This window comes from Sphaerodactylus townsendi, linkage group LG06 (assembly GCF_021028975.2).
Source record: "Sphaerodactylus townsendi isolate TG3544 linkage group LG06, MPM_Stown_v2.3, whole genome shotgun sequence".
Taxonomy (NCBI): Eukaryota; Metazoa; Chordata; class Lepidosauria; order Squamata; family Sphaerodactylidae; genus Sphaerodactylus; species Sphaerodactylus townsendi.
Genome location: NC_059430.1, coordinates 99,377,201 through 99,394,883, shown reverse-complemented (window position 1 = coordinate 99,394,883; position 17,683 = coordinate 99,377,201). Strand labels below are relative to the sequence as shown.

Below are 17,683 nucleotides of genomic sequence, written 5' to 3'. Positions count from 1 at the left end.
GAACTATGCTGGGTGTGTGGGGTGGGGGTGGGGAAAGAGATGTGGATGTGCAACTTTTCACAGGTGAAAATTGGAACATCCTTCCCTCCATCTCTATACCAAGCAACACTTCACTGTGGTTCAGACACAGTATGAAATCATGGGATATTTTAAAAACCATGGTTATTTTGTGAAAGCAGGGTTCAGCTTGCAGAGGAATCAACCAAACCTTAGTTTGCCTTAACAAAAACTGGTTTTGTCACCTTCACTCTGTGAGATGATAATAAGCAGGTGCAATAAAAATAACAAAACTAGCACTCAAATGTACACTTACAAACAGGCAGGTTACAACCTCTTCAAGTCAGCATAAGTAACAAAACAGCAAATAAGAGCTGCAGCAAGATGATCCCTGACCCATTACTGGTCTTGATGTTATTATTGGGCCATGCCTCAGAGGCGTAACAAGGGGGGAAAACGCCTCGGAACGCCCTTGCCACACCCCCACAGGGGCACCCCCCCCGGTGCGGCGCGCCCCCTTGTCCCATTGGAGCTACGCCTCTGCCATGCCTGGTTGTAGCATCAGATGGTTATAGGCGAACTTTCCAGGTGAAACCCCTCCACAAGCCCTGCCCCTGAATCTCCAGGAATTTCCAAGACCGCAGCTGGCAACCATATATGGAATCAAGGTGACTAAACGCAGCTTTGGCGGCCCTTTCATTTTCCCTGCCAGAAATGCAGCCAACAAAGCAAAGGAATATATCCCATTTTGGCAGTTATGGTGTGCCTTTAAGAGAAGCTACAACAGCGTTGCTCCTTCCAGCTGTGGAAGTTCCTGGAGATTTGGGGGCACTTTTTGGGGAGGACAGAGTTTAGGGATAGAAGGGAGCTCAGTGGAGATGTGATGCCATAGCATCTGCCCTCTGAATGTGCCATTTCCTCCAGGTGAGCTGATCTCTTTAATCTGGAGGCTAGGCATAATTCTCTGAGAACTCCAGACTCACCTGGAGGTTGGCAAACTGACATGCATGGTGTGACTTACCTTGCTGAGTGCATCCCTGTATGGTGACTCTGCTGGGCTCAGGTACTCTTTTAGATTTGCTACTGGCTGCAGAACTGTAAGTAGAATGGGATCCAGAGGTGTATTGGGGGGAAATTGCACCTGGGGACAACACCTGCTCTGGGCACCCACCCCTGTGCCCCCCATGCCCCCTTGTGCTTGGGAGCGGGACTTGGGAGTGGCTCAGATGGGCACCACCCCCGACCTCCCTGCAGGCTGCCACCTGCCCTCCCCAGGCCCTCGGGCAGGCAGCAGGTTGGCTCCTGGCAGCAGGTCGGCTCTGTCTTTAGGTGCCTCCCCTGTGCCAACCCAGCTTTTCCGAGTCGGGTCGGCGCAGGGGAGGTGGGAGGCAATTTTGCACTCCCCTGCCATTGCACCCAGGGTAATTTGACCCCCTCTTCTCCCTTGCAGATACGCCACTGATGAGATCATTGAGTACTTGGCAGGACACCCACTGTGTCTGGCTTGGTGTTCCAGCCTGGGTTATGTGTAAAATAGAGTTTCTTGGTCTAGTTTAGGGAGTGTAAAGAAAGAAAGGGAGGCAGTGATTTCCCTGGATTAATTTAACACAAATAGCAATGTCTGTGATCTTACGTGTGTAACACACATACTCTAAAATTGAATTTATAACCCACTGCATTAGCCTCATTTCTGCAGCTATTTAATATTTATTTAGCACCGAATAGTATAAATTAAAACTAATGTGCCGTTTAAATCCAGTTAGCATCTAAACATAGCAAATGTGCATAGCTTAACTCCGGTCTCTAAATAAAGCTATTAATCATTAATGAATACTAGCGAACATTTATAGAACATGTTTCAAGTATTCACAGTGCTTCAATGCACTGTATCAATGCCAGAACAGGTACAGAGAGTAGTAATTCTGTGGACCAGTATTAAACTGCTGCTGAATCCCTATAATACCACTTGGGGTGGAAGGATGCAGAATGAGAATGAATGGGCTGACTGTGCCTGCCCAATTCCTGTTGAAGCTGTTTTTCTCTGGATGGGCCTCCTAAAGTTTCTAACAGTTTTCTTTTGGGGGGATGGGGGGAGCATTCAGGTAGAAAAATGTAGCACCTTTCCCACATGTTCATGTATCTAGGGTTACCTCTTCCAGCTGGGTCCTGAAGATCTCTTGGAATTACAACTGTCTCCAGGCTGCAGAGATGAGTTCCCGAGGATGAAATAGCTGCTGAGCAAAGCAGACTCTGTGCTATCGCATCTGTGTTGTGGTCCCTCCCTTCCCCAGCTCCACTCTTAAATCTCCAGGAATTTCCCAACTCTGAGTCATGCTACATCAGAGGTGTCCAACTCTGGCGCTTCAGATGTTCATGGACTACAATTCCCATCAGCCCCTGATGGCATGGCCAATTGGCAGAAGCATAGCTCCAAGGGAGCGGGGGGAGGGGGGCGATGCACTGGACTCGTGCCCCTGTGGGGGTGTGGCAAGGGCGTTTGGGGGGCGGGGCGGAGGATGCACCAGTGCTCTGTGTACTTTCCCCTTTGCTACTCCTCTGCCAATTGGCCATGCCAGTGGGGCTGATGGGAATTGTAGTCCATGAACATCCGAAGTGACAGAGTTGGACACCCCTGTGCTACATAATAAGCCCCACCCCCACCAAAATCCACAACCCTATTGTAGAGACCCCAATTGGACTCAATTGAGTTGGGTAGAGATTTCAGCCTTACTATTCCTTATAACAGGCCTACAAGGTAGGTTGGAGCCTGAAGGTACACATGTTATCATAGGAACCTGGCTTAAGTTTTTCCTCACAGGACCCATTTTGTGTACCCCCTTCACACCTTTGGAAGTGCAGTGGGGGTCAGAGGTGGAGCTTTCTTTTTAATTGCCCCAGGTTTAGGAAAACTTCCCTGGTGTCTTTTCCTTTCAGGAGAAAACATTTTTATGTCAGGCCTCTTTTTTTGCCACCTCCTCTTTGATTGTGGTATTCCTGCAGCTGTTTTGTTGTTGGGTTTGATTGGGCGTGTGCATTTTGTTTTAATTATGTCTCTGATTTTGCTTTTAATTTGTGTTTTATTGTATTTTAAGATTGTCGAATGTACCTCAGGGTTGACAAGTCCAGGTCAGGAAATACCTGGAGATTTTGGTGATGGAACAAGGTTTGGAGAGGAGAGGGACATCAGTGAGGTACAATGCCATAGGGTTCATCCCTCAGAACAGCCATTTTCTCCAGGAAAAAAAGTGAGGTATAATGCCATAGGGTTCATCCTCCAGAACAGCCATTTTCTCCAGGAAAACAGTGAGGTATAATGCCATAGGGTTTATCCTCCAGAGCGGCCATTTTCTCCAGGAAAACAGTGAGGTATAATGCCATAGGGTTTATCCTCCAGACCGGCCATTTTCTCCAGGGGAAATGTCGTCTGGAGATCATTCATAATTCCAAAACTTATCTGTAGGTTGGGAAGTTCCCTTCTTGAGAATCTTAATCATATTATCTGTGCACACATGGATTATCTGCATCAGGTTGACAATCTGACCCTTTTCGTGCTTCTAGAAAGCACCCAGGTTTCCCACACCTAGGATTGCTAACGTCCAGTGGGGCCTGAAGAGCTCCTGGAATTACAATTGGTCTCCAGACTACAGAGTTCTGTTCTGGAGAAAATGACCCCTCCCCTTCTCAAACTCCATGCACCCAGGGTTCCAGCCCCAAATCTCCAGGAATTTGCCAATCCAAACTTGGCAACCTACTAACACCCCAAAGAAAGGCAGGATCATCCCCCACCTGTACTCATTGTGCAGCTTTCTTTCTTTCTATCTATCTTTCAAAATGCTTTTAATTTTTCCCTCTGCTTCTTCCCAATAGGGCATCAAAGGAGAACCAGGCCTTCCAGGTTCGGACGGCCCTCCAGGGAAACCTGGCATTGATGTGAGTAACAAACCCCCTTTGCTGCAGCTCCCCAGATGCATTGGATTGTGTGTCTTGATGCACTGTGGTTTCATCCTGCTTTCCTGGACTCCTGTTCTTGCTGCTGGCTCTGAGGCCTGATTCTCACAACTGGTTTTGATATCTTTACTTCATCTGCTGCCTTCAGTGGGCAGGCCTAGACAAACAATTCATAAACCTCTCTGGACTGTATCACTTTAGTAGCAATGCCAGTCCTCCTACTGTAGCAGGAGACCTCCCAGGATCCTTCTGCTTTGTCTGCCAATGGCTCTGATGCCTCAGCAGGAGGAAATTGGGGAGGGAATGGGTCATGGGCCAGTGTCATGATGGAATGCTGACACCACTTCCAGTAGAAACCAGAAGTAGCACAGTGGATGCTCTGGCACTTACAAAAATGCTATAGTAAAACCATAGAGTTTTTGTAAATGCCAGAAAATCTCAATATGTCACTTCCAATTTTTAACAGAAGTGACATCAGTTAGTATACTGGTGCAATGCAAACAAGCCAAGGCCCACCCCCAAGGGTTGCCAGCTGCTGCCTGGCAACCCTACACTTTAGATTGTGGTGTGTGTGTGTTTATTGTGTATGTGACAAGACAAATTGATGGTCTTCAGTCACACACACAATGTAATCTGTGTTCATAAGTTGCAGTGAATACATGCACAATCTGTGTACAGTGTACAGCTGATTTTTCTTTAACATGCACAGAGTAATTCTCACGTTACGTTCAACATAGGTAGAGCTCAACATGTGATTAAAACCCCACATTTATCCAGGTACTAGTCTCTGGTATTATTTCTAAAGTGAATGCATGTTGGCTGTTTCTTACAAGCAGATGTACATAAGTACCAGCAGGATATATGTGCATTCACTGTAACATATGAACAGGGATATAAGTCTCCGGATAAGGGGAAATGTGGTGAGTGACCCAGGCTGTAGATAGAGAACATCCTGGTTGGACTGAAGATCAGTTCAAATTTGGGAAAGGTCAGGTTCTGCATTAAGAAGCAGGTAGCATTAATGGGATTGTTGTCCTGTCGTGACTGAAAAAACATTTTGCCAACAGACTCCCAACTTGCAGGTTCTTCTAGCATAGGTGCCCAGTGAAAAAGGCAGTGCCTCAAATCAGATGTCAAATTAGCTATCCAAAATATCACTGAAAGGACTGGAAATGCCCCAGGGAACTCCGCACTACCTCTTTCTCTTTCCTAAACCAATTTTCTATTTAGCTGAGATGTTGTTGGGATTTTACAATATATAATCCAAGAGATACCTAAGCAGCAGAGTAACACACAGTGGCAGAAATAAAGATATGCAGAGATGCTGAGTTTGCTTTTATAAAGAAAGTTTATTAGCTTAAAACAAGGGAAGGGTTACATGGGTGAAAAAACAAGAAATGCTATACTAGCAAAATACACAGTTAAAACTACATCTTGTCTCTGTCTATCTAACAAGCCTCTTGGCTTACAGTAAGGGGGGTGGGTGGAACAAAGAGAGTCGGGTAACTTTATAACCTCTGGTGTTCGTGGTTACCAACATGTTAGCAATAGTGATCTGCTGATCAATAGACCAGGTCATAAACAGTGACCTGTTCAACTGCTGTACAAACAGTTAACCCCTTGGTAGCTGGATTGTGTGAGACACTTGCAATTACCAACAGATGTGCTAATCAGGCAAACGAGATAATGATTTGGATCCTATGAATGAGTGCTAAGCATGCTTGATCTAAGCATGCCACAGAACGCATTTATCCTTTTGCTAAAACTGTTGTTTACACAGGACTAGTATTTTCCAATAAGCTGTTTTGCAATTGGAAGTTTTAGAAGAAGAGGAAGCATGTTCCACTGCGGAGACTATCTGTGTGCCTTTCTGTTTATACAAGTTTCCAAGAATGTGCAGAAACTACTGCCCCCCCCCCCCCCAATGCAGTCAGAAATTTAGTCTCTAGAGATACTAGAGGTGAGGAGAGAAATGAAATTTGAAGAAAGGCAATTCAAGCTATCATCGTATTTTAGGCAAACTAGGGAGAGGTATCTGAACAGTGATAAAAAACTCGTAAACAGAGATTATTAGGTTGCATTAAGCACAATGATTGCCAGTTGTAAAAAATGTTTCTTTTGATTTTGCAATGAAAGCTACTCATACGACATTTCTCCATCTTTTAGTATGCTATGCTAGATTTCTTAAATGATTCCTTTTTTAAAACCTGCAGTTTCCTTGGTATTCTTCTCCAAGATTTCCACAACTTTGACAGAATTCATTCATTTGAGCTCTTAGCTATGTTCATTTTTTCATTGCCTGATTCGTCTGACAAATGCCAGGTAACCTCACTCAAGTGGATTGAAATGACTTTTCTCTTTGTTTACAGGGCCTGACAGGGGCAAAGGGAGAACCAGGCCCTGCTGGGAGACCTGGCCTCAAAGTAAGTGGCCATTTTGCTTCTTGGGTTCATTGGCAGAACCAGAGAGGCTTGGAACCACTTGGAACTGAATTATAACCTCAGCACGCTTCAGACTTTGAAGTGAGGGTTACAAACCCCCCATCTTGGGATGGAATGTTTAGGGTAGATTTGATGTGTGGATATCCAGTAAACATGTCTGGTCAGGGATGCCAAAATCCCAGGTATGGCGCTGTCAGGGCCAAACTGAATGTGTCCTTGTGGTCACCATAAGGATGCCGCCGCCATTTTGAACACATTTTAAATTGCCATTAGGCCTAACCCTGATCTGGCTCACAGCACAGAGCTTTTTTACTTTATTTTAATTTATATGTTGCCCTGTCTCAGCTGAAGGCTGTTCTCAGGTTTACTTACATACAGCCAATGTAATGCAATAAAATTCAGCTGAATATAATTCAAAATTAACCTCTAATTAACCAATTAAGAAAATTAACAAATAATGAAAACTTACAAAACTTAGGTGCCATTTCATTCTTCAACAGGGAAAACCAATTCAATTAAGCCTAACTAGATCCAATTCTAACTCTCAGTTCTTGCTCCCTTCCCCATGCTTTCTCAGTTGCCCAAAAAGTGCAGGACAGGCAGAAACAAGAGTACCGCCTTGCAGTCCTACTCAGAATTGACCCTTACAGCATTTAAAAACGTTTTAAAATGGCATTGTCTTCCTCATGGCAGCCACAAAGACCCTGTCATGTTCAGTTTGGTCCTAAGTAACTTCAAAATCAGTTTGCGTCTTTGCACAACAAACTAGTAGCATATACAGAAGAAGTCAGGGAGAAAGAGGAGGGTGTTTCACAAGGGGAGAGCCAGTGTGGTGTAGTGGTTAAGAGCAGGTAAATTGTAATCTGGAGAATCAGGTTTGATTCTCCACTCCTCCACTTGAGTGGCAGAGACTTATCTGGTGAACCAGACGTATTTCCGCACTCCTACATTCCTGCTGGGTGACCTTGGGCTAGTCAGAGTTCTTCAGAACTCTCTCACCCACCTACCTCACAAGGAGGCTTTTGTGGGGAAAGGAAGGGAAATGAGTTTGTAAGCCTGACAGGAGAGAAAGGTGGAATATAAATTCAAACTCTTTTTCTTTATATATCACTGATATATATCACTGATATAATCTTTATATATCTTTATATCTCACTGAGAAAGATCAGAGAAAAACCAGGAAAAGCTCCTGAGGTTCACAAATGCACCACAGTGCGGGGGGGGGGGGGGACCCTCACTTGTCTACAATCCCAAACCTGTGACATTTTCTTACCCCTTAAATCTGGTTGGCTATTTCTGAATGGGGAGCAGATTAACTAACTGGTGGAGATCTACTGCATATCCTCCCCTATACCAGCCCAGTTTCTGGAAACCTATTGCAAAATTTCAGCAAAAAAATCAGGAAATGTAGAACAGCATAAGGCTGGGTCTGCAAACCGTTTTTGAGCTGTGTCCTTTGACCCTGGTATCTGCCCCATGAAGCATCTTGGAGTTCAGTCATGTTGAGCTTGTGTGCACCCTGGCATGATAATGCATACGGTTGCTAACCTCCAGGGAGGGCCTGGTGATCTCCCAGTATTACAACTGAACTCAGTTGCCAGAGGTCAGTTCTCCTGCAGAAAATGACTGCTTTAGAGGGTGGACTCTGTGGCATTTTATCCCGTTTTGCTCCTTCTCCTAAAATCTCCTGGAATTTTCCACTTCAGAGTTGGCAGTTCTAACAATGACTCACTCTTTTGTTGACACAGGGCCAACCTGGACTTGTAGGTCCTCCAGGGCTCCCAGTAAGTGTCTTTCCATTATTATACTTGTTTGTCCAGAAAGGGTGCCCTTTCATGCTGAGGGTGTGTTCTTATTGTGCATTATTTGAGCGGTCAGCCTGGCATGGTCAGGCATGGAGTCTTCTCAGGAGGGAACCTTCTCTGCCTCTGAAACGGAAGCTGCACTGCATAGCATTGATTGGCTGGGATCGCATGATGTCATCCATCTGTTCTGTCCTCTTCCTCCTTGGGGCAGTTTTCCAACATACTAAACAATTGCTTAAAAAACCCAGAACTGAAAAAAATGGGTGTATAAAAGCAAATTTTGTAATTGTGCAAAAAACTTCAACTGCCTCCTGAGCATCAACAATGTGGGGGCCAACTGTGATCAAAGAGGATAATTGATGTCACATTTACCCCTAGGGAAGGGAGTGCAAGGGAAGGGGAGGGAGTGAGGGGTGGCATGCAAGGAAGGGGAGGTGCCCCGGCATCTGGACATGGCCCACCCACCCTAGCGGAGGGAGGGGAGGGGAGGGAGGGTTGGGTAGCATGCAAGGGAAGGGGAGGGAGTGAGGGGTGGCATTTAAGGAAGGGAAGGGGAGGGGGCCTAGCATCTGGACATGGCCCACCCACCCTAGCAGAGGGAGGGGGAGGGGAGGGAGGGTTGGGGTGGCATGCAAGGGAAGGGGAGGGAGTAAGGGGTGGCATGCAAGGGAAGGAAGGGGAGGGCCCCCGACATCGGGACATGGCCCACCCACCCTAGTGGAGGGAGGGGAGGGGGAGGGGAGGGAGGGTTGGGGTGGCATGCAAGGGGAGGGGAGGGGAGGGGGCCTGGCATCTGGACATGACCCACCCACTCTAGCAGAGGGGAGGGAGGGGTGTCATACAAGGAAAGGGAGGGAGGGAGGGGTGGCATGCAAGGGAGGGAAGGGGAGGGGCGAGAGAAAAAGCACAGGAGCTTCTGCTTTGTACGTGTGCAGACACACTAAATTTATGGCTGCAAACTGCAACACTTATTTGGTGTATACTGTCTGAGGGAAATGTGATTAGGATTGGACTGTTAATAATTTTGGAGCTTTTATTCACTGAGTTGTAATGCAAAAAGCTGGAGAGAACGATGAAGTAGTGACTGCACAGGAAACTGGGTATGGTTGGAAGTAGGGTTACCGACCTCAAGGTGAGACCTGGGGTTCATGCAGAATTATAGCTAATCTCCATATTGCAGAGGAAATGGTAGCTTCAGAACAATGACTCTATGTTACATTATAGAGTCTAGGAAAAATGGATGTCCTGGAATTGCTACAGAGGGTGGATGCTCTAGGACTTTGATTTCACTATAGTAAATCATGCAGACTACATTGGTATACCATAGAGTGAGAAACTGATTGATTGTAAAAACCTAAAGACCAGATGGGAATCAGATTGGGGATTGAAATGGGGACAAGACTGATGTTGACTGGTGACCTTCCGAATGAATTTTTATCCTTAACACTAAGGAAAACCTGAAGATAATTTTGAGAGTTTTTTTAAAAAAGTTGATTGATACAAGGTGGGAAATTTAAATTTAAAATGTGTTGGAAGGAAGTGACCTTTCAGAAAGGGGAGGAGTTGGCAAGTTGACCTTTTCACCAGGATACGACAGCACATCGTATAACGTCGGATCTACATTGAGTTCCCTTCCTCCTCCAAACTTTGCCCTTCCCAGGAACTATTTTCAGATCTGCAACAGTTCCCCAAGTTTTCAGGACAATCTGTTTAGTGTTGATGTTGCCCCAGACCACAGATTTAGGTATCCGCAGATGCAGGCCACACATCCCTATTGGATACATGCATAACTCTGCAGCAAACATGGCTATGAAATCTGGGATCTAGTACACTGCTTCAGTAGGTTGTTTCAGTAGCCCTACTTACAAGCACATATATAATCTGTGTACTGTATATGTTTGATTGTTTTTTTGAGTGTGCATTGAGTAGTTCTCATGTTAGATTCAGTTCATGTATAACTGAATGAGTGATTGAAACCCTGCATTTATCTGGGCAGTGGTCCACATTTTCATCCATAAAGTGAATGCCTATTGGCTGTTTCTTAAAAAGATGTACTATGCACATACTTGAGTTCACTGGAATGTGTGAATGGGACCACACCATTATAATTCTGCAGTAATTCAGCAATTTCCTTTTTTTAAAAAAAGTGTTCTGATGGAGGAGGAAGAAATGATGGTCAAGAGGGATTAAGGCAAGGAAAGTGCGTGGGAAACTAATAAGTGGATTCTCAGTTGCAATTGTGAAGGCCCCTGCCTTTGTGTAGCAGAGAGAACGCCATGAAAATGGTTTCTGTGTAGAAACAGGCTATTTTTCAAGAAAGGAAACTCTGGGAATCAGAAATTCCCTGAGATTTCTGTGTTTGAATTTGCTTACTGAGTTTTTGATTTTTTCATCAAAGAATTGTAATGCATTGAAGTTTTTCCCCCTCCTTTTAGGGTCCCGGGCTGGCTGGATCTCCTGTAAGTGTCCTTCAAGCTAGGATATTGGGGGGATGGGGGTACAGTGGGAGACAATGTGCTTGATTTGTGATGGGGAGGGGCGTGTGTGTGGTCTTGTCCTGCAGACTTCTAAGCAGGGCAGAAAGGGTCTAATGAAAGGACTCTTGTGAACTGTGGGGATTCACTGAGGGGGCCAAACACATTCAGCAGCAGCCTGAAACAAGGCCATTGACAAATCTTGCCAATTGTTCAGCAGTGTGTAAGCCTGAACTGAATTTGACTCTCTTACCTGGCAGCCAGAATTAGAAAAGAAAAAGCCAGAATAAATTCTGAATGAGTTGTGCCTTACTGTCAGTGGGTGCACTTTGTGTTCTCCTAGTTCTGTGGTGGCGAACCTATGGCACTCGAGATGTTCATGGACTACAATTTCCATCAGCCCCTGCCAGCATGGCCAATTGGGAATTGTAGTCCATGAACGTCTCGAGTGCCATAGGTTCGCCACCACTGTTAGTGCATGCACTGAAGTATTCTATGAAGGCATAACTGCATTTTCACAAGTGCTAGTTCACAATTCACTCAGGAGTGCCCTTCTTCCTTCCTAAGGAGCAGTATGGACATTTTGTCACAAGAGAGGGGCTTCACAGCGTGCACTGTCAAAATACTTTAAAGGTGACAAGTCAAATAAAACTTCTGGCCCTTCTGGGTAATAATTGAGAAGTCAACCCTTCAAGGTGAGACACTAGTTCCACAGAACAGTTACTCTGGTAGTTGTAACTAATGAAAGCTAAAGTTATGGATTTAGATTGAGGTCCCTAAAACTATATACAATTAATAAGGTTTATTAAAAGAAATGTGCAGGAGTACACAAACACAAGGAAAGTGAACAGCAAGAAGAAAGTAATTAAATCTAAATAGTGAACCTAAGATACTTACACAAACTTTGGTTCTGTAATCCAGATGTTACTTGATCGGATTGAGACACAGAGAACAGGCAAAGTTTCAAAGTCCAGGAGCATGTGTTCTGGCCACGCAAGACCCAATCTGGCTCAAAGGCATCAAGCATCAAGAGCAGTTCAAACTAGTAGCTCAAAGCTAAAATGACTTATCTTACTTTATACTAAGCTGCCAGCAGTTGGCCTGAGTCTAGCTGACCAACCAAATGAGTAGCTAGTCAGAGGTGTATGGCTTGGGGATGGCAGGAGGTGGCTGGGGGGGGGGGGGCTCAGTGGTGGTCAGCTATGGCGCTTCTGGGCAACTTGCCGCCACCGAGCCCCACACCCCTGGCCTCCGTGCAAGTCAGCTTTTACCCTCCCCAGGTGCTGGGGACATCAGAAGCTGGCCTGCAGAAAGACAGGAGGTGGGGTTTGGAGCCCCCGAGCCCTGCCCCAAGCCCCACTCCCGAGTGCAGGGAGGGCACCTGGAGAAGGTGTTGTCCTCGGGCGCCTCCCCCCCCGATACGCCTCTGTAGCTAGCCACGTGTTCTAACTAGGGATGGGCATTTTACACACTCCCACCTGCTCAAAATACCACCTTAAAAAATCATCTCCTTTTCTCCCTTCCTTACCTGCAGTCAGTGCTGTAGTGCCCACGGAGCGGGGCAGGGGGGCGACGCCTCAGGCAGAGCAGTGGTGGAGGTGTGGCCGGGCCGTCGAGGGGCCGTGGCAGGGGCATTCCATGGCGGGGACGATGCTGCAGCAGGGGCGCAGTGCGCACACCCCAGGTGCAGTTTCCCCTTTGTCTGCAGCCTGGCTAGATCCAGTGTTAAACTGTGCATGCCATGTGGGCTTTGGCGCATTCAAGTGCAGGCTCAGCCTACCCAGGTCTAGCTTTCTTCTGCTGGCTCTGCTTCTGAAGACCGTGGGCCAGCCCCTGGAGAGCAGTGTGTCCTCAGGGGATGACCAAAGCCCAGTAAGCCCAGACCAGCTTGGGAACCAACAAGGGCTGGGCTTGGACCAGCCAGGACCTTTGCAGGCTCTATAGGGCGAACAACAGGCAGGTCAGGACTCAGAACCAGAAGTGCCCCACAGCAGTCTGTGCATCCAGCCCTGCTCCAGCTGAAGAGACTCGTGCACTTACCTCACCTGAGCCCACATGTCAACACAAACAGCTACGCAGGGAGCTTTAGCAAGTTAAATGGAGAAGCACACACCTACTAGCTTAAATAAAGCATCTTCTGCAGCAGAGAAAAGCAGAGTCTTCACAGGATGAAGACCAATGTGCTAGAAGACCCTATGTTAAGCAGGTTTACAGAGCGTACCGGCTTGGACTCAACAAAGCACATGACTGCTGCCGATGCTTCCTCTGTGTATTCCTACCCTTGGCCCCTCTGACACTGAAATTGCTTGACGGACTCTCTGATTAGACTCAGCTCCCTGCTGTAACTCAATACCTCTGCCTGGCAGTCCAACCCAGGACCACCATCTGAGTTTCAGAGGCAGATCCTTCAGTTGAAAGCTGGACCCAGCCAGCAATTGAACCCTAGGCACAGCCTGGGCAAGCTCACCATTCAACTCTGTGTCTGCCTCTGAAGGCTATGTGGGTGTTAGAGGCAGCAGGCTTGCTGCCTCCCAGACCTACGTGGAGTTCGGAGGCAGGCATATTTTTCAGGTTTAACAACCCAAACATTTCCAGAAGAACCTGGGGAGGGATCCTGAATCCCCCTAAATCCCCCTGAAATACTATTTTTTCTGCCCATCTCTAGTCCTAATCAATCAGGTGTGTTGCTAGACATGTGACCACATACTCTTCAGCTGCATGTAGGCACAATGAAGCAAGCCACTTCCTCCTCCCAGGGTTCCTGTGAAAGCAAAACTCCCTCTTGGTCCCAGACCTCCAAGGCTCCAGTCATCTCTGTGTACCTGTTCCTAACTTCCATCTCTGATCTCTCTTTCTGAAGGTGCAAAATCATTTAGTTTCTTGAAAGAGGTTGCCTGTGATTTTGCTAGGTCCAAAGCTCGAACCATAATTCATGAAAAACCAAGAAAGTGCAAGACATAGGTGTCTGTTGGGGTCTCTGGAAATAAAATCATGGTTGTGCCCAGCGTATCACAATATGTTGTCCTTTAAAATACAATGTGAATGACTTGTCTCTGTTTCTTTTTCTAAGGGACCTCCTGGCCTGGTTGGGATTCCTGGAGAAATTGGAGCACCAGGGCCGAAGGTGAGAGATCCATCTAATGTGGGAATGTGCCAGGGGTCATATTGATTTACTGAGTTCTGCTCCCACTGTCAAACACCCCCCCCCCTTCCCCATAGTGGCAATGGAAGGAATGTATACCTGGAGAAAGAAGTGGTGCACAAGGTGTTTGCTGCATGATGAGGGCGAATGTCCATCATGGCAAGCTTTCTTGTACGGGCATAGTTCCTCAAGCCCCGCTTTCACTTTCCATTCTTTCTGTGACAAGCAACACCACTTCTAGTACAATTTGCTTCAATGCCAGTGTGGGACAGATTTGCAGTGAGCACAGCTTTGCCCAGGACATCTTTCCTCCCCCCAACAGCCAGCCTTCTCACTCCCTTGCACTACCATCCACACCTTTCCCCGCATCCCCCCTCCTTCCATGTTGCTGGTTATTTCAAGAAAAGAAGCTCACTCACATGGGCTTAGCCAAAACACACCAACCTCTAATTCTCATATTGATATATCGAGCTATTGATATAATAACAACAGAGATTTCTTGGAAATAACAAGGCTACAGTTTCTCCAGAAGCAGGAGGAAGTGGGGGTGGAGCGGGGAGAGAATATCAGCTCTAAAACGGTCCCCTTCTTTGGCAGTTTGTGGTCCAGGGAATTGCTTTGCCTCTGTCATGTGCAAGTGGATTATTTTTGGAACAGTAAAGGGCTAAGCCAGCCGTCTACTGGGTGTAATGAGATCTGTGCCTTTAAGGATTACTTGATGGGCAAAGTTAAGGGAACCAGGCTCGGGAGAGTTCTCTGCAGAAAAGCTCCATGGCAGGAATTAGTGCCTCCTTGCATATAAACAGAAAAAAACATGAGGAGAGCCCACTTCAAGCCCACTGCGCAGAGAAGAGCCATAAGGTAACCATTCCATACATAATGGGCCTTTGAGTTGAATCAAATCTGGTCTTCTTTTAAAGGAAAAACTTTGAGGTTTGCTCAGAATGAACATGCCAGCCTGTGGTTATGCTTCTATGTGTGTTATGCAGTATCAAGTCTGACTTACAATGACCCTGTGAATTAATCACCTCCAACACTTTGTATCATTAACTGTCTTGGTCAGGTCTTGCTAACTGAAGGCTGTGGCTTCCTTGATGAAAGTGTTGTTCCCCTATGGTACAATATAGAATCCCCATGAGGAAACAGTGTAAGACTGCTGGGCTGCCCTATTGACTGCCCTCAGTAGGATGTGACACTGCTGTGGCGCCGCCCCACTGCTTCCAAGAAGGCTTTCCAACTGTATGGGGAGTGAAAAATGCAAAAAAAAAAAAAACCCTTTCCCCAGAAAGCCCTCCAGAAGTCCGAGGGCCAGGGCACCACACTCCCAACCCTAAGCCCCATGAGAAAGCTGACTAACATTGGCTTCACCCCAGGAATACCCTGGCCTGCCCCCCACCCCCGCTATCATCCAATTGGGATTCCAGCGCAGCCCTGCAGCAACCTGAACTTCCAGGTTTTGCAGCCTCTGAGAGGCTGCCTACTGGCGAGTCTACCTCTTCCACCAGGGTAAGTGCCCAGGGGAAGGCAAATGTGTTGATGTGAGGCCATGCCACTCACCCAAGCCCTTTTGCCCCATCCCTCTGGATAGGACCCTCAGAGTTTTAAAAATCCTCTTTAGTCAGAGATGTAGGCTTGCTTCTTTAATGACTAATTTCATGTACCTTAATGATCTATTGAATGTACAAATGGGCTAGGATCTGAAATCCCAGGTATTTTTTCCCCTATTACTAGAACCAGTAGGCTGTCTCCTACAAACATTCATGAAGGAACTATCTGTTCAGAGTTGTCTTTGACACTTCACTGCTAACTGTTGAAAGACTTTGGTGGAGAGATGTGTTTGTGGTTGTTGTTTTTCAGGGGGAACGTGGACCGGATGGGCCACGAGGGCCTCCAGGGCCTCCTGGGAAACCTGTAAGTTTTTTGTGTGTGTGTGTTTCTTTTTAAGATCTTTACATTCAAAATTCAAAAATTGGTAGCAAAATTCAAAAGAACACCTGAGGGTGCAGCTAACAAGTGTAGACCACAAAACCTCTGATGCAACATAACCTCAGTCATTTCTAAGGATTAGAAATTATGCAGGAGTTAAGACGCATTTTGTTCTTTACTCTTGCTGATCCACATCTATGACAATTGACTGTGCATACACATTTTTGTGTTCTCCTCTGGGCTATGAGGCGTGCTTGTCACAAGTGTCTAGGCCATGCCTCAGGGTCTTCTTTGTTTCAAATAAAACTTCAGTTCAAAGCCTACACTTGTATTGTACTGTAAAACATGATGGTTTCCATATAGGGATGGCCTTGTGTGCTTTCTCTATTGCTGGTGCTAGGGTTGATAAAGTGCAGGAGGAGCGGAGCTTCCACATGGCAAGTTTTCTAGTACCCCTGCCCCAGTCTTCCAGTAGAGTCCGCCCCCCCCTCCCCAGATCCTCTGGGGTTTTTGCATTAAAAAAATTGCACTAGAATGCTGTTATATTGATATATAGTTGTAACAATATTTTGAACTCTCTGCTTCCATTTCAAAGGCAAGCTTCTAACTCCTTTCATAGCAGAGATATAAGACGGAAGGCAATGGAAAAGGCTAGGGCTTATTTATTTTTTTTGTTTAATGGAAGTTGAGAATTCAGAATATTGTTACAACAGAATATCTTATATTTTAATAATCTAGTGTGATCCAATCTGTGAATATCTATATCTGCAGATTGGGGCCACACTGACATAAAGCAGATTTTCCTGGAAACTTGGGGAATGCCCCAGATTTGCAAAAAAACAAACCAAACCAAAAACCAACCTAAACCCCCTCAAAAATACATTGGGGCATGTGTAACACCCCCCCACACACTTATCTCCTCCATTGATGCTGAACTCACAGCAGCCCCTCTTCTTTGCCCCTCCATGTCTCCCTCACCACTTCTGAGCAATTGGCAAAGTCAGGTTGCCCTCTACAGCTGCTAGGCCTACTGTAGTTCTTGGCCTCCTGACTACCAGACCAGTCTCTCCCCACCATCACCAGAGCCATGCCAAGCCTCAGTGGCCCTCCTTGCTGTCTGCCCCACTGTGGGCCCAACCCTGCTCACTCCTGGGCCCATCCCCCCCCACATTGCTGGAACTGCCACTAAACCCAAGCTTTAGATCTCAGCATCCTCACCGCCCGCCCCCCCCAACATTGCTACCAGGCTTCCATCCCCACTGTTGCTGCCCACCTGCCCATCATTGCTGCCTCCCAGTCCCATTGCTGCTGCATCCTGGTCCCGCAAGTTTTTTTTGCAGGTTCCCACTTGTCAATATAATGACATTGGGTCAATTTTTAAAAGAAACATAAAAGAGACTCCTAGTGGCAACGGCAGGGGCGTGCCGCCCATGGGGACATATGGGGTCAAATGTCCCCGGGCTGAAGGCCATTTATTCACATGGGGGGATGACCACCCACACCTCTCCTCTTTCCCTCTGAGTCCATACACTGACTTCAAGATGTGGTGCAAAAAAAAAGTTGTTTGGTCGTGATGGGGGAGGGTGGCCGCCCATATTGGGTGGGTGTGGTTGGAAAACTCAGATTTTGCACCGGGCTACATTTTCCTTAGCTACGCCTCTGGGCAAGGGGAGGAAAAGGCTGCTGTGGCGGCCAATACAAGTTTAGGGGAAAAGACTGCCATGAGGGTGGGAAAATCCCTACAATTCTGTGATCATTCCCAAAACTTCAGAGCAAAGCAGCTTTGAGAAAAACTGGAGAAAAGCCAGGGAAACCTCAGGAGGTGCACAAATGCACTGTGATGCTGTGTGGAAGCAAGACATCCCTATAACCTTCCCAACAGCTTTGAACCCACAGCAGATAACCTGTCTGGAAACTACTTATGTACGACTGCTTGATTGTTCCTCTTTT

The 17,683-nt window shown here is 46.6% G+C and overlaps 1 protein-coding gene across 1 annotated transcript in view; it reads left to right on the top strand.

The window, feature by feature from the left end:
• COL9A2 (collagen type IX alpha 2 chain) overlaps window positions 1-17,683 on the top strand; it is a 58,372-nt gene that overhangs the window by 6,122 nt on the left and 34,567 nt on the right. The window contains exons 4-9 of the mRNA XM_048501612.1: window positions 3,865-3,927; window positions 6,315-6,368; window positions 8,135-8,170; window positions 10,627-10,650; window positions 13,736-13,789; window positions 15,665-15,718. Coding sequence (XP_048357569.1) covers window positions 3,865-3,927; window positions 6,315-6,368; window positions 8,135-8,170; window positions 10,627-10,650; window positions 13,736-13,789; window positions 15,665-15,718 — 285 coding nt within the window. The remainder of the gene's footprint in view (window positions 1-3,864; window positions 3,928-6,314; window positions 6,369-8,134; window positions 8,171-10,626; window positions 10,651-13,735; window positions 13,790-15,664; window positions 15,719-17,683) is intronic.